At 44.4% G+C, this 17,519-nt stretch overlaps 2 protein-coding genes across 2 annotated transcripts; one reads left to right on the top strand and one right to left on the bottom strand.

Annotated features, from left to right (window-relative positions):
- The first annotated feature begins 655 nt into the window (after positions 1 to 655).
- Positions 656 to 1,722, top strand: LOC123081812 (ethylene-responsive transcription factor ERF014). Its single transcript, XM_044504335.1, has one exon. It carries the CDS (start codon positions 708 to 710, stop codon positions 1,437 to 1,439), a length of 732 nt encoding a protein of 243 aa, XP_044360270.1. The 5' UTR covers positions 656 to 707; the 3' UTR covers positions 1,440 to 1,722.
- A 1,320-nt stretch (positions 1,723 to 3,042) lies between these two features.
- On the bottom strand, positions 3,043 to 8,460 carry LOC123085360 (vacuolar protein sorting-associated protein 9A). Its single transcript, XM_044506985.1, has 5 exons — positions 8,124 to 8,460; positions 7,109 to 7,256; positions 5,936 to 6,106; positions 5,296 to 5,475; positions 3,043 to 4,373 (listed from the first exon to the last, which is right to left on the bottom strand). Exons 1-5 carry the CDS (start codon positions 8,234 to 8,236, stop codon positions 3,567 to 3,569), a joined length of 1,419 nt encoding a protein of 472 aa, XP_044362920.1. The 5' UTR covers positions 8,237 to 8,460; the 3' UTR covers positions 3,043 to 3,566.
- Positions 8,461 to 17,519: the final 9,059 nt, after the last annotated feature.

Raw genomic sequence — 17,519 nt, 5'->3', positions numbered from 1 at the left:
TGGCAGCTAAACTCTTGCTTGTATTGTATGTATGATAATAATATATAGATATAGGGCTTTTCCCCCGGTTCCATGTACTGAAATGCATGGCACGATGGCAGCTGATGAGATGGATCTGGTTTTACAGCTCTTTCAGTGGCTTTAATTATAGGTTTTCCGACAGCATCAGGCAAGTTTGGCAGCTGCCCATGCGTGTATGTACTAGCCAGTTTTCGTTTCTTTTCTTTTCTTTTCTGGCCACAATTAATACTAGTACAGCCGAAGCGTCCAGGAAGGCAAGCCACAAGCTACACCGTACATTCTCCCGAGATCTGGCTATACGCTCCTTCTCAGACAAGCCTGGCTAGGCAAGGGCAAAGTGGGTACATCACACGTAGGCATAGCACATTTGCTGCGATCTAGCCAGCCTTGGTCTCGGTCACTTCATCGAAAACGGAGTCTTCCAAATGCAAGTTAAGCAGTGTAGAATAGCGCCAGCCCTTTCTCCACTACTAGAGTCTAGGACCACGTACGTACATACTCCTACGTACGTAGTACGTGGTGACTTTGCGTGCGCGAGAGTGACACTGCCCCCTTTCCCACGATCGAACTCCCTAGCAGCGTTCAGCCGTTCACACGTCGCCTCCCTCACTATAAGTACGGAACTCACCAGTGTGGTGTGGCAGCAAGATCTCATCTCAGCAGCAGGGAGCTAGAGCGCGTGGAAAATGGTCAAGAACCACCCGGGCGGCGGCACTAGCAGGTGCGAGGCTGCGGCGGCTATGGCAGAGAGCGGTGGTGGGGGTGGGACGGCGGCGCTGTGCGGCGGCGGGAGTAGGCAGCCGGCGATGGCGGTGAGGCAGTACAAGGGGGTGCGGATGCGGAGCTGGGGGTCGTGGGTGTCCGAGATCAGGGCGCCGCACCAGAAGCGCCGGATCTGGCTCGGCTCCTACGCCACCCCGGAGGCCGCCGCGCGCGCCTACGACGCCGCGCTCCTCTGCCTCAAGGGCTCCGACGCCGTCCTCAACTTCCCCTCCTCGTCCTCCGCCTCGCCCTCGTCGCCGCATTCGCTTCCCTCCCCCGCCGATCAGCACGCCGACGACCTGTCTCCGAGGTCCATCCAGCGCGCGGCCGCCGCTGCGGCAGCGGCCTTTGAAGCCACCAGGATCGTCGCCGGCGTCGTGGACGACAGCTGCTCTTCCAGCGCCGAGGCGACGACGCCGACCTCGGTCTCAGTGTCCACACTGGGGAGCGCCGACGTCCAGGAGCACGCCACGTCTTCGATGGCCAGCGCTGGCTCGCCGGTGGGAGATCACGACGAGCTGTGGACGGAGCTGGACGCGTTCGCGTCCCCCAAGCTCATGGACCTCATCGCCGCCGGTCACGCCACGCCCTTCTCGTCGACCTGGGAGGAGCCCGAGGAGGACGGCGAGATGATGAGGCTGTGGAGCTTCTGCTAGAGTGAAGCGTCCACCGTCTCGAATGGATCGACATTCATACGGGCATCCATGAGTCGATCACCATTGATCATTGGTTTTTTCTTTCTCCCATGGAAGCTAGCTAGGTGCATGCATGGATCCTCTCTACTAGGCTCTAGCTAGGTCTCACTCCAAGTGTGCTTCCATAGATTCTTTCGTTCATTTAGTAAGAACATACGTAATACTTATACAATATATACTACTATGTGTGTGTTTATTTGGCGAGACGTTAGTAATACCACTGCTACTACACTGTATGGGTTCATGAGTGAATCGAGCGAGACTGTCTGCATTGGATACCTGTTGGATTTGTTCCGTTTTGCTTCCATTTTTCTGTTGTTGATCATTACAATTAGTTTAGTTTAATCGGAAAGTGCTCCCGAGAACGCGCTTTGGGTCTCGTGCGGAGGCTTGGCGTCTAAGCAGAACAGCTCACTCGCAGGAGCTAAGCTGTGCTCGTCTGTAACTCTGCAACTCTGGTTTTTTTGGTATTGTAAAGATGATAATCCAATGCCCTCGATCTAGCTAAGATTCCTTTTTGAGGATGATATTCCTTTTTTTCTTCTTTTTGAGGATGATCTAGCTAAGATTCCAGCGCTCCCATTAGCTGTTCTCCCTTTCCCACTTACTCCAGCTGGTCATCCAGTGTTAAGTCTGCTCGGTGTTCACACCCTCCCGTCTTCAAGCAGAGTGACACGGCATGACCAGTTGCGGTGTGGAAGCAGTACTACGCAGGTCCTGCCTAGTTCGTTGCAGGTGTTTGTGTACGGCAACGCCATCAATACGGGTCCTTTTCGGCTCGAATTTCTGTGCACTCTGTCGGAGTACCAACCTTCAGTCGCCTCCATGCACCTGAGTTTTGCTAAGAGAGATGTAGGTGTCTAAGAAACAGCTGTACGACTGCACATGATCTCGGTGTCTAAGAATCTAATTACTTTATCACCGGCCACCAGAATTCAGGATCAGGACGCCGGTGAACCCTAGCAGCTGAGGACCAAAATACAGCAGCAAGAAAATGCTCCACTTACGTTATATATTGCTTCAGAGATGCTTGATGTCGATTGCTCTAGCAAAGGCAGTATTCACTGCTCACCTCCGCAATTGTAAAAGACGAACCAGTGGTGAGTGAGTTGACATTGGAGCAAACCGGAAACACCGGCAGAACACAAGCATGTTCTGGACAGCTCAACCTATGACGCAGGATCAACACGTATATCTCTTATTCCTCCGTATTCTAATGAGGACTGGCAGGACGCCACTAAAGAAATTCAGGGGAAAACTAAAGCGAAAAAGGCAAAAAATAATGCTGGAAACCTTTTGTAGATCCTGATGGTTCCCATGGTAGATATCTGTATTCCTGATCGTAATCGACAAAACTACTCAATGTGCAGTGAAGCAAGCAAAGTTAATCAAGACAATGGTTCTTCACTGTTTTTTCTTTATACTTACACACACATAAAACTACTCAATATTTCAGTATGATTATGAAGCTGAAAATAATACTGTACTATGTTACCTGGTTCTGTGTCATCGGTGGAGGTTCTTGGGTTCATACCCCGCAAATGAATCGAACAAAATGTAGTCATTATTGCCTTGAAAATCTTAAGATGATGGGAAATGAATCTTAAGATCCGATCTCTACAGAAGTAAAAGAGGTCATCACCCCGGGCTGGTACGATATGACTGGATGCGCTGATTAAGAAACCACATTCAGGTACATAAATTACTCTGAATATTGGCACGAATTCTACCTGCTCTTATGGAAATTCTAGTTACATAATAACAGTTTACAAAATGGCAGTCACCACAAAGTCCAACTGACAACAAAATAAAGAGCCCCAAGGATCAATTAACAAATGTTTGGATCTGGATCTAGCTTCAGCAGAAAGAATTTCCATCTGCCTTGGTACCCAATATCTGCTTTCTAGTTTCCAGCATGTACAATTGTGGCATCAAGGACCGCGGCATATCTGCTCAGGGGGAATATGCATATTCTGCTCCGCGGCTGCTTATCGCCTCTTGGTATACTAAGAACGAACTGCAGAAGGCAATGTTCTCACTGTCTGTATTTCACCCAATTGATTTCACCGGCTTGACCAGAGTGCCAGCTCACGCATGCTCTGGCTGACCTGATGATTCGTCAACAGCGGCTTGTTGTGTACTGATGTTGCTGACTTCTGAGTCAGGAATTTCATTTTTAATGTCCTCATGAGCCTTGTTGCTTGCTTCAGTGCTGTCGCAACTATTTACAACATTCTTCACATTCTCAGGCTCCTCGGATATCTGAAGATGGGATGCAGTTTGCATGTTCTGAACAAGAGGAGTTTCAGGGGTGACACCCATCCCCTTGGAGAGTGCTACATACTTAAGTACTAGTTGCTTGTAAGAGTTTAAAAGGTTATCTACATCAGCAACTGTCAGATCACCAGCACGGGCAAATAGAAATGGGTATTCCTGGGATATTTTGTTCAAGTCGTCATCCTTGACAAGCTCTGTAGCTCCCTTCTTCTCTAAATCAGAGATAGATTGCACCCGCTCAACTGATTTACTGCTCACATCACTTTCCCTTTTCATGTCCTGAACTGGACCTTGGATATGATCTTTCAAGGGTAGGTTGACATCGGAATTTCCACTAGCTTTTAGTGCTTGTGGTCTATGCTCCCCCGCATCAAGATTGGTCTGATTCTCCTGATTCTCTGAGCCAACTGATAATCCTAACAAGCGTTCCCTTGCCAAATCCATCTTCTTCTGGAAATCTCGTTCATCCATGGATAATGATTCCGCCTCAATGTTCCAAATGAAAGACTCGGCAGATAGGAGGTTTGTAAAAAAATATTGAGCCTCTGACACCAGTCGTGATTGGCACCTGTATCTTTGTATGTATAAAAGATTTGAGTGTAACTGCGGAGGATTAGCCTGCATTAAGAACAGAAACTACTTGATTCATGAAGGCTACCCCAATTTAGTAATTTAGTATAAATCTACAGGTGTGTTTTGTAAGCCAACAACAAAAAAGGGTCATCCCACACAAATCCAGATAATGAATAAATAAAACTAATAAAGCAGCAGCGCATGGCACAAGGGCATCTTTGCCGATTACCGTTTTAAAGTTACCGAATGAAACCTTGACAGGCTGAGCCGGGAGGGCACAGATGTAAGGAAGTCTAGTAGGTTCAATACAAGCAACAATAGTCAAATACGTACATCACACCACAAGCTTGCTATCAGGATGACAAAATATGAAGGCTACGTTAGACTAGATAGGTACAATGATAAAATAAAAAAGTTACAAAGAGAAACAATAAAGCTAGGTCACACAGTGCACTGACACCTATACTGAAGAAGCATGTATATGACATAACAAATAAACCACACCATCAGTTACAATTTGCAGCTATTTTTCAACGTATATCGAAGTTGAGCCATGTCGACCAATAGGCAAAGCCCTGTTGACAGTTGAAACAAAAACGTATGGGGCTGTTCGGTTTGTGACTAACTTTGCCAAAGGTTGCCACACCTCAGGTTAGGCAAGTTTGACTAACTTAGGTGAGTGTTTGGTTCAAGCCACACCTTAGGCAAGCCGCACTTGAGCCCCACATGGCATACACACAAAAAGTGTGGCAAGATTCCCTTAGGCTTGCCAACTTGTGGCTCTCATTTTGATGAACTAAGCTTAGGCAAGGTTGGCAAAAATATATGGCAAAGTGTGGCAATGCTAGGCCTAGAACCAAACAGCCCTTAGTACTGCTAACAATAGACACTTCATTTTACAAAAGATGGACTTCTAGAAATATCTCACCAACAATCAACATGTCCTAGCACAAGCAGTGAACCATACCTTTATGGTGACATAGATGAGGACTGGAAGAAATTCGTCAGCTCCAGGGGGGTTATCATGTGACATATGAGAAGCATTCATAAGTAAGTTATTGATGACTTTACAACAGTTCAGGATGCAAGCAAGCTTATCCCTTGGAGCCTTATACATGTTTATCTTCTGTAGCTCCTTTTGTGCAAGCTGAATAAAAGAAGAAGAAATTAATGGTGACCATGTATATGACGAGTGGGCCATAAAATGCATGCTATTGGAACAGTCATTGGGTCCCAAATGGCTTCACCGTTATGTGTCTGTCAGCTCTAACTTAAAAATGCTCTACAATGCAACATGAAAAATTTATGTTTGTTTTAAAACTAACAATGATTTTAACTACTCTCCCTGAGAAGGGTAATTGGCATTTGGCAGCGGCAATGTCAAGAGTGGCATCAATGATAAATAGTAAAGTGTAATGAGTAGGAAGAATGACATGCTTAGCATAGGTAGGTCCAAACGTTTTGCTCTACGACCTACTCATCACAATTGTACCATAGCTCAATTTCAGCTTGAAAACTTTCATCTGTAAAGACAGCTATCAACATGTGCAATAACACAACATCCGGCATACGGAATTTTGAGAAAATAGGGAGGTTAAATTTTATACCAGCCATGATGTTTCATTCTGATATTCTGGTTTTATGTCTAAGTTTTCAGGACGTATAAACTGCTGGAGTAGAGAAATCTTCTCAAAAAGCTCTTCGTCGCTCTTCACATCTTCCGGGACTGAAGCAAATACCCGATTATACAGCTTGGTCATAACATACTTCTCGAGGCCCTAGAAGCACAGAACAAGAAATGACAACAAATGTTATATGCTAGAAATAATAAATAGTCTAAGAACAAACTAGTATGTGTGCCAGATCAGCATGACAAAATTATTCGCAACTAAAGTAATGACACCTAGAGATACAAAGATTTACCACATTGAGCCTCAACTACAAGTTATTAGGACAGCAGCATGGCTATAGTAGAATATATTAATACTTGGCATTCAACACTGCTAGTATTAATCACATGACTAACGTAAAACTTCACTGCTGCAAGAAAGTATGACATCAAACACTTTTTTATTCAGAAGAAATGAAATAACAAATTCTCAGTGTTCTTACACAGTGAAGCCTGAGCAAAAATGGTTATTTATAATCTATATGTCAGACATGCAGCCGGTTATTGAGATTTTGAGAGTGCTAACATGAAAAGATAAACCACAAACAATTCCAGTGAAAACATGGCCTGTCCAAGAATAAAACATTTCACGCCCATATCCGAATACCATTATGCAAAATATTAGTCATCACTGTTAAAGTCTAGATATAAGTTATTGCTAAGGATGACAGATTGCTTGTCGAACATTCAAAATGATATTCCACTATGATCATAAAATAGATTGCCATTATGCATCAGGGCCGGAGTGCCATATATGACTTTGATAATGTGACAAAGCTATGCAATCATGTGGATCATAAAATAGATTAGAAGCGCCATATATATCAAAACATCAGCAAAAAATAAAAAAGCAAGACAACAAAACAAGAGAAAGAAATCACATTCTGACAAACCTAGTCAAAGTCTTGGTCCAACCATGTCAAAAAGTGCATATACTTACTGGATACTTAAATTGCATCAACCAAAAGCCAAGATGAAGAACAGTATTTTGTTTATGAGAATTCCAGAAATTTTGCAATCAATATGAAGATAAAGGTTTTGAATGCAATGCTAATCCTTATCCCTCTGGACATGTAGTTGTATTAACAGGGCAACATAATAAGCAAATTACCTCACCGGCACTCTCTAGTTCTTCTTCAGAACTGCCAGCCCAAGGAGTGTGGGCTCTGAAAGCACCTTCCATATTTTCAAGGAACTCTTGAACAGCTGTGCTATCTCCCTCTGGATCAGGTGCTCTGTTTGAGAACGTCATGATAAAGCTGTATACAACATATAACTACATTAATTTCGTATTGTTTACATGAAAACCTACATAAATAGCAAGTACTAACTAAACACTGGCACTGAATCTAGTTGGGGGTGGTGAGGCCCCACAGTATATTTTTGCTTGCATATAGAAGTACCATTATTCCCACAGGTTCATGCGGCATTAATTCACTAATGGGGGGCTTCTAGTCTTCTTAGCAGCATATGGAGAGAAAAACAAAGGCACTGATCAATTTTTGACTAAAGGATCCTCGCAATCAGTTGGAGCTCAGGATTCGACCTTGGTTGCTGATGCTACGGGAAAATCTAACCTTAATCTATCTCTAAATATAAGCGTGTGAGACTTATCTTCAAACACAGAATAATAAGCACAGTAAATTCCATGCCCTGCACCCAAAGTAGTTGTTTCACTTAAACCTAGTAACCATCTAGCTAAGCTCATGTATTCACTTAGGTACGGGTACGCGCAGATCCTGTGAGTTTCTGGAAAGCTTTGTTACACTGCCCAATACATCTGCATTATACTGCAAGCATTCATGTGCATCAGCTCAAACTTGGCAAACCGGAATGCCGCTGAACCCTACATAAACGATGGTTAGTAATCGTAGGTTTAAGTTCTTCAAACAAACTGGCACAGCAGCAGAATCCCCTTGGATCCGCACTCAAGGTGTACCAAATTCCCACTAAACGACTGCAAAATGACTCATCTAACTGACTGAAGTTACGCGCATCGCGCAGGGAGGAACCGATTGCACTAAACCAACATCCCGGATCTCTACACCACGAACTGAATCGAGCTTATGAGCCCAGCATGGAATTTGGGGGGGAGCGGGAGCGGAGGGGAGGGGAGGGGCGCTGACCCCTTGATGGACTTGACGAATTCGGCGGCGGAAGGCTGGCGCATGCGCTCGAGGAAGTCGTGCCAGGCCAGCGGCGCGGTCGAGGACCCGAAGGCGTCGGCGCCGCCCTCCATCGTCGCCGGATCGGGAGGGGGGACTGGACTCGGCGGTTCGGATCAGCGGGTTTTTTGGTTCTATGCTGAAGGTGGGGGTGGGAGAAGTCAAAGGCTCGCCGCGGATGGCCCTGGCGACGCGGCGATTTTCGGATTTCTATACTGTTGGAGTTCGGACCCGCCGAGGAGCTGCTTCACCGCTCAGGCGCTCACGGCGTGGCCGGGCAGGGCAAGCAATGCTTCGTTTGTCTGCCTCCCTCGTCCACATGAAGGGTCCGTTTCGCGAAACTGATTAATTCTTCGAGGGCATGTAAAGAATTAATCAAATACTCCGTATCATTTTTTTCTTCTAAAAATCATGTTTGTAAATTTGCATCAAGAAACACTTTCTCTATTTATGTGAATTTTGAGTTTGCTAACCACATGTCCCATGTGGCAAACACTTTCTCTATTTAAAACACACTAATTAAGAGCAAGACTGTTGCCTAGTTAATCACAAAAACTCGTAGAAAATTTATACTAGAAGACGCTAACTAAACACACACCTACAACCAAGCTAACATCTCACTATATTGCGAGAGAGAAAAAGTCATGACAATTATGGGAGAGCGGGCCCAGGGTGCTCCGGCGAAGGTGAAGAAAGCATCGCTCCACAAGCCCTAGTGCCAAAAGCGATTTTAGACACGCGCATGCCACTGACCAACATCAAACATCAAAGACAATCCCCATCGTCCACACAACACAAGACAAATGTTCTCAATGTTGCTGAATTCACGAGGTCGCCACCCAATTTCTAGTCACTTCTTTGTGACATATAGAACCCATGACACCATGTCGACGTACCACCACTCATCCTTGAGCCATAAACGACACATGATCCAGTTGCCTGCAACCCAAACTGCACAGGACCACCACCCCGCATACCTCAACTGTTGCACCATTTAGGTGATCATCGCTACCGGCATACCATCTAATCATCCTCTATGCTATTCTTGGAATCTATGTGAAATTTATGATTTTACTTGTTGCTCGGAGAACCCTAAAAAATATCTTTCCTACCTATGTGAGTTTAATGATAATGAAAATAGTATCTTCTTATGCCAAAGGTGTTTATGGTTACTACGATATCGAACAAATTGAAGAATTTGTTGCTTTTAAGAGTGCTTATGAAGTTGCTTCTTTGATTGAAAAATATGATATTACTCTCTACAAATCTGAAGGTTTTGACATACTTAAATATTGCTATGAAAACTATGCTTCTAATGCCTATGTTAAAGAATTTATTGAGAGAATTCTGCTGCTTTGGGAGAAATTATGATATTCATGAATATATAGATAATTATGATTCCATTGATTTGATTGAAATATCCCCCTGGTGAATGTTGGGGAACGTAGCATGCAATTTTAAAAAAATCTATGCTCACGCAAGATCTATCTAGGAGATGCATAGCAACGAGAGGGGAGAGTGTGTCCACATACCCTCGTAGACCGAAAGCGGAAGCGTTTGACAACGCGGTTGATGTAGTTGAACTTCTTCTCATTCGGACCGATCAAGCACCGAACATACAGCACCTCCGAGTTCTGCACACGTTCAGCTCGATGACGTCCCTCGAACTCTTGATCCAGCAAAGTGTCGAGGGAGAGTTCCGTCAGCACGCCGACATGGTGACGGTGATGGTGAAGTGATCCACACAGGGCTTCGCCTAAGCACTACGTGAATATGACCGGAGGCGTAAACTGTGAAGGGGTGTAACATCTCAATTTTCAATTTGGATGTTATACATAGGTCATCATATACAAATCATATTTTATTTACATTTTGTTTGTGATCCTAGAAATCTTAAGTAACTTAAGGATCCAAGGAGAGAGTTGGGGATTTCATTTATTTTTATATTTGACTTTTCTCAAATTGGAAAAGAGGGATCATTTTGATTTTAATACTTTTCTCTCCAATTATTTCCAACATTAAAAATAAAAGAGAGAGAGGATAATATGACTTCTTCAAAAGGGAGAAATATTGGAGGAAAATTTTTAAAAACAAATATATTTTTTATTTGGAGTTTATTTGAGTTTTTCTTTGAATTAGAAAAATATACATTTTTAAAAATTGCAACTTTAGGCCAGAAAAATGTTCACTTTGTTCTAAATATTTTATTTAGAAGGTGAAAATTGTTTTTGGCATTTTTAGATTTTTTTTATATTTTATTAGAATTTTTCTTCGGCGGAATTTATTTATAAAAAAAGTTTCTGCCCGACTGGGCAAAGGCCCAGCCGAGCCGGGCCGAAGTCCGTAGCGCCGCCGCCTTCCTCCCGTCGCCGCCGTGCATGGCACGGACGCCGAGGAGGAGTCCGAGCCGGACTCCACCCCATGCCGGCCCCCTCCCCAAGTCGCCGCCCCCGGCCTCCTTAAATAGGGCCGAGGCCCCCACCGCCTCTCCACCCTGCCATCGCAGCACCACCGCACTGCCGCCAACGCGGTTGCCCCACCGCGCCGCCGCCGGAGCCGCCCCACGTCGCCGCGCCGTTCGCCGGATCCCGCCAACGCCGACCCACCGGTTTTCGCCGTGAACCGGTAAAACCGCCGCCGTTTTTTCGGTTTTTGATCTAGATCAGTTTTATTTTAGGGTTAGGGTTTTCTCGGTTTTTCTTGGTTTTTTCGATCGGCTCTATTTAGCGAACATTCACCCAAACGTCTCTGTTAGCGAACACGCTCGCCCGTTTATCTCTGTTAGCGAACGTTCGTTCGTTAGTGTTTTTCTTTTATTTTATTTTCGGCCAGGACCTATCCGCGATTATTTTTATCGCAGATTAGCCTTTGAACTTCAATCGCTCACAACTTTTTGCTCGTTTGCCCAAATCTAGTGAAACCAACGCCAAAAGCTTCGTCTCGAACCCCTCTTTCCAATTAACCAACTTGAACATGATTTTGACAATTTAAAATTTGGTTGCAAGCAGATTTGAATTTGAACTTCTTTAGATCGTAGTTTGAGTTTCGTTGCTACGATTTGGTTGATTCTTTTTGCAAATCGAAGTTCTTGAGTTGAACTTTCGATTTGGATCTTTTCTTCTGAGATTTACCCTTGCATCTATTGTTTGAGTGCTTATGTATGCTATTGTTTGTTTGCGATAAAGTTTTCGGAGTGCGAAGCGTGCTACTACGAGTCACTAGGGTTTTCAGATCGTCAGCAAGGCAAGTAACACTTTGATCATACCCCTTATTACCCAGTTTTTATGCATAAGTTTCAATCCTCAAACACTGCATGGTTAGGACTTGAATACTTGTGGGTATTGGGAAGTAGTGATGAGGTAGAACCTATTGTCTTTATTCAAACCATGGGAGTTACTTCTATGTTATGCTTATACCGCTATGCTATGCTCGTAGACGTGGTTTGGTTGAGTGATCCATGACAGTTGTGAGAGTTTAATTAATGGTTAAACTTAAGGTGGCTACTTTAATACACATCCGCGTGGATTGGTTGAGGCACCCTGGAGCACCCAGTGGTTGTTTGGGCACCTGGAGCAATCCAGTGTTGTCCTGGGATATCCCGGAGTACCCGTGTGATCATCCTACGGTTTGCCACCCAGGCTCAAAGGGATCATAAGATTATTCATGCTGGAAACTTCTGTGTGCAGCCACAAGCCATTATGGGCTCTGGCATAGTTGATTAAGTTGTGTGACCTCTTTCAGTGGTAGGCTAGCAGATGTAGGGGATGTAGGTGGTACTGTCTACCCAGAGTAAAGAGTTAATGCTTCTGAAAGACTGTGTCTCGGTCATCCGTTTCTCAAACACCATGTAGTGCGAGAAATCCAACGGAGGAGATCGAGTTTTGTGGGGAAAAGTGCGCAAACCTCGGCAGAGTGTATAAACTAATCATGGTTAGCCGTGTCCCCGGTTATGGACATCTTGAGTATCTGGTACTTGACTTATTGATTTGATCTCGTCAGTCTATTGATTAAATTGTTGGGTTGATGATTACTTAATTTGGGATTGAGTTGGAGGAACCTTCTCAATGTTTTCAACAAACTTTGTAGTTAAATAAAATATATTCCTTTGTTGTAGGGAAAAATTAGCTTTCTGCAAAAATAACCATAGAGCCTCCACCAGCCAAATATGCATATAGTTATAGCTGCTACATGTTCATTGCTCTACAGTGTTATATTGCCAGCATATTCCATGTGCTGACCCATTTTGGGCTAGGATGTATTATGTTGCAGACTTTTTAAACGAAGAGTAAGGTGCGCTAGGTCGTTGTCTTGCACTCAGCTATGTCGTTGGAGTTGATGGACTCATTTTGCCTTTGAAGCCTTCCGTTGTTATCTTCATTAGTTGGCCTTCGGCCATATTATTGTAATAAGTACTCTCTTTGAGATATTCGATGTAATAAGTGTGTGATTGAACTCTGTTATAAATCCTTCAAGTACTATGTGTGTTAGCATTACCGATCCAGGGATGACACTTATACATAGAGATTTGACCGTTTGAGGTCGGATCGCTACAAGATGGTATCAAAGCACACACTGACCATATGACGCAACCACTAAGATAAGCCATAGGACACCCTTCGCTACTCATTTCTGACTCTTCTCCACTTTCCACTCTATAGATGACGGACCCAAGGAACATGTTTGCTCAACCGAATGAAGACACCCCTTTTGGATGACATTTGAAGGAAGCCACTAGATACCTAAACATCAGAATACTAAGCTTCACCGGGACCTACACTGCCACTCTACCTGAAGAAGAGTGTTGGACCATTTGAGTACATGTTCCAGGAAGGACATTCATACCAGTGACTGAGCCCAAAGAGTTTTCCTTTGATGCACCAACCTGGAGTCTAGGAAAGAGCATGGCAGCTCACATCGCCATGGGACGCATTGTCGAAGTTTACCGCAAGGATCTTAAGGACACCATCTACCAGATATGTGGGCGCCGAGATGAGCAATGGGAGATGATCAGCACCAGGAGGGACAAATCCATTGTAGCCTACATCCAGGAGTTGAACCAACACATTCATCGACAGGAGAACCAGATGTGCGCCAGCATGATAGACATGAAGAAGGTGATGACCAGAAACATGGAGCTAGAAGAAGAACTCAAGTCTACACACGATGGATATGAGGAGGAAATTGCAGTTCTACTGGAGAAGAATGAAGATCTGAAGAAGAAGCTAGGAGTATTCATGGGAGACCCTGCGCCAGGAGGTGACGATCATCCCGAAGACTACATCATCATCGACGACACCGACTCCAACCCAGACAGTGATGATGACTATGAAGATGAAGCTGGAGTGGATATCATGGAATCTTCTTCTAATCCAAATTTCTAGTCGACCACCATATTATCAGTAGTATACTCCCCATGTATATAGAATAGTCCGAGTACTTTGTAATGATAGCTAGATCGTTTGTATGCCCCTTGTTTGAATTGAGTGGTGTGATATGAATTTGTTTGTCTCATGTGCATATGGGTAGTGATTTTCCCCTTAGACCCCACTGTATTCTAATCTCTCCCCTCTAAACCTATCAGATGCCTCCAAGACGTGACCCCATATTTGTTTTCCCACCGGAGCTCACATGGCTGATCCAACAGCAGAATGCCTTGATGCAGCTTTTAGTTCAGAACCAGGGCAACAACAACAACAACAACCCGCCGCCGCCACCTCCAGTTGACAACTTAGCTCTTTTTCTGAGGTTGAATCCGTCGGTGTTTTCCAGTAGCACCGAGCCAATAGTTGCTGATGACTGGCTCTGCAAGATTGGAAGGGAGTTGACCACCGCAGGGTGCACAGATGCTGAGAAGGTGCGTTTTGCCGCACACCAACTAGATGGACCCGCAGCCTCATGGTGGGAGAATTACACGGCCAGTTTCCCCATAACCAATGTCACATGGGATCAGTTTTAGCAAGCTTTCTGTACATCCCATGTATCAAGTAGAGCAATGAGTATGAAGAAGCGTGAGTTTCGCAACTTACGCCAGGGAAATCGTACTGTGGAGCAGTACATGGATGTGTTTAGTAAGTTAGCTCGCTATGCCCCAGATGATGTGGCTACAGATGCCGCGAAGCAGGAGAAGTTTATTGAAGGGCTGAATGATGAGCTGAGTATGCAGTTGATGTTAGCAACATTCAATAACTACCAGGATTTGGTAGACAGGGCCCTTATGATTGAAGGCAAGCAGCAACAGATAAAGAGCTACAAAAGGAAGTATGGACAAGGGAAGTACAATTCTGGAGCTCAGCAGAAGCCTCATTTTACCCCGAACTCGGGAGGACACACTCATAACCATGGAGGCCATACTCATAATGGAGGGAGTTCGCATAACCACAGTGTCCCTAAGAATGGAAATGGGAATGGAGGAAGCAACAGACAGAACAGTTCCAACCCAGCAACACCCGCCAGGAAGGATTTAAGTCACATTACTTGTTTCAAGTGCGGGAAGACTGGACACTACGCCAATGAATGTCCTGAAGCAAAGAATGGAAATGGCAATGGAAGCTCGGGGAACAAGCCAAACCCTTTCACCAGAGGTCAGGTGAACCACATCAACGTGGAGGAAGTTGAGGAGCAGCCAGATGCAGTTATCGATAAGTTTTTGGTTAAGTCATTTACCGCTCTTGTTCTTTTCAATACTGGTGCATCACATTCATACATATCAAGGGGATTTGTGGATAAGTTTAAGTTGCCAACCTTAGCTCTTAGGTCACCCATTTTAGTAAGCTCGCCAGGAGCAGAGTATATGGCCAGCCGATGGTGTGATCGGTTACCATTAACCATTGGTAGCCATGTTTTCCCCTCAGACCTAATAATTTTGGAGTCCCAAGGATTGGATATAATATTAGGCATGGATTGGTTATCGAAGTATGGAGGAAACATCGATTGTGCTAGTAGGTCAATTTTACTCACCACCCCGGAGGGAAAAAGGACCAAGTATGTGTCTAGGCATGCGCTAAGGAGGACCCAAGTAAATTCTCTCCTGGGAGTTTTTCAGGAAGAAGTGCCTGTTGTGAAGGATTACCCGGATGTATTCCCAGAGGAACTACCAGGCATGCCGCCCGATCGAGACATAGAATTTTTGATCGAGCTATTGCCAGGCACCGGACCAATATCGAAGAGGACATACCGGATGCCCGCAAATGATTTGGAGGAAATTAAGAAGCAGATTAAGGAGTTATTGGAGAAAGGCTATATCTGACCAAGTTCATCACCGTGGGGAGCCGCAGTGCTCTTAGTTGAGAAGAAGGATGGATCTTTAAGAATGGTTGTTGATTATCGGGCTTTGAACGAAGTGACGATCAAGAACAAGTACCCACTACCGATGATCAATGATCTATTTGACCAGTTGCAAGGAGCTAAAGTATTCTCCAAGATTGATCTTCGATCAGGATACCACCAGTTGAAAATCCGAGAATAGGATATACCTAAGAGAACTTTTACCACAAGGTATGGGCTATATGAGTACACGGTCATGTCATTTGGATTGACTAATGCCCCTGCCTATTTTATGAGTATGATGAACAAGGTATTCATGGAGTTTTTGGATAAGTTTGTTGTGGTATTCATTGATGATATTTTGGTGTACTTGAAGAATGAAGAGGAACACAAGGAACACTTGCGCTTAGTTCTCAAGAAGCCCAGGGAACATCAGTTATATGCCAAGTTCAGCAAGTGTGAGTTATGGTTGAAGGAAGTTGGATTCCTTGGACATGTTATATCAGGAGAAGGTATAGCAGTAGACCCTACCAAGGTCCAGTCTGTCACTGAGTGGTTGGCACCCACATCAGTTGGAGAGATCCGCAGTTTTCTGGGAATTGCATGATATTACAAAAGGTTCATTGAGAATTTATCCAAGATTGCGAAACCCATGACCGAGTTGTTGAAGAAGGACATCAAGTTCAAATGGACTGAAGATTGTGAGGCAAGCTTTCATGAGTTGAAGAAACGTTTGGTTACAGCCCCAGTGCGGATTCTCCCGGATATACGCAAGGATTTCCAAGTTTATTGCAACGCTCCTCGCTTAGGACTTGGAGGTGTACTTATGAAGGACGGAAGAGTTGTTTCATATGCCTCACGTCAGCTTCGACCTCATGAGTTGAATTATGCCACACATGATTTGGAGTTAGCATCCGTAGTGCATGCGCTCAAGACCTGGAGACATTTTCTTATTGGGAACCGTTGTGATGTGTACACGGATCATAAGAGTTTGAAGTATATTTTCACGCAGAAGGAGCTGAATCTCAGGCAGAGGAGATGGTTGGAGCTTATAAAGGATTACGATATGAAGTTGCATTATCATCCAGGAAAGACCAATGTCATAGCAGACGCTTTGAGCCAAAAGAGTTATGCCAATACCCTCGTAAGCGGAGGATTACTGCAGGAGTTAGTTGACGATCTCAAGGAACTTCATTTGGAGATAGTTCCAAGAGGTTTTGTTGCAACAATGGAGGTTCAGTCTACATTATTGGGAAAGATTCGAGAAGCTCAAAAGGATGATAAGGAAATTGCTGAGATAAAGGAGAAGATGAGCAAAGGAAAAGCCAAAGGTTTTCGTGAGGATGAGCATGAAACTTTATGGTTTGAGGATCGTATATATGTGCCCAATAATGCGGAGATTAGGAAGTTAATACTTCAGGAAGCTCATGACTCGCCATACTCGATTCACCCCGGAAACACCAAGATGTATTTGGATTTAAAGGAGCGTTTCTGGTGGACAGGTATGAAGAAGGATATTGCCGAGTATGTAGCAGTATGTGATGTATGTCAAAGAGTGAAAGCAGAACATCAGAAGCCGGCATGATTGCTTCAGCCTATGCCGATCCCCGAATGGAAGTGGGACAAGCTTGGCATGGATTTCATCACCGGATTACCCAGGACCCGATCATGATATGATTAAATCTGGGTAGTAGTTGATCGCTTGACCAAGGTAGCTCACTTTATCCCAGTGAAAACCACTTACACAAGTGCAAAGTTGGCCAAGATATATATGACCAGGATCGTATGTCTGCACGGAGTTCCGAGGACCATCATATCAGATGGAGGAACACAATTCACTTCGAAGTTCTGGAATCAGTTGCACCAGACTTTGGGTACCAGGCTAGGGTTCAATACAGCCTTTCATCCGTAGACAGATGGACAGACCGAGAGAGTCAATCTGATTCTGGAGGACATTTTGAGAGCTTGTGCGCTAGATTATGGATCTGGTTGGGATGACAATTTACCTTACGCTGAGTTCTCATACAACATCAATTATTAGGCTAGTTTGAAGACGACCCCTTTTGAAGCCTTGTATGGAAGGAGATGCAGGAC

Source organism: Triticum aestivum, chromosome 4A (genome assembly GCF_018294505.1).
Source record: "Triticum aestivum cultivar Chinese Spring chromosome 4A, IWGSC CS RefSeq v2.1, whole genome shotgun sequence".
In the NCBI taxonomy this organism is placed as follows: domain Eukaryota; kingdom Viridiplantae; phylum Streptophyta; class Magnoliopsida; order Poales; family Poaceae; genus Triticum; species Triticum aestivum.
The sequence above is the reverse complement of the archived record's forward strand: the minus strand, read 5'-3'. Positions and strand labels throughout refer to the sequence as shown.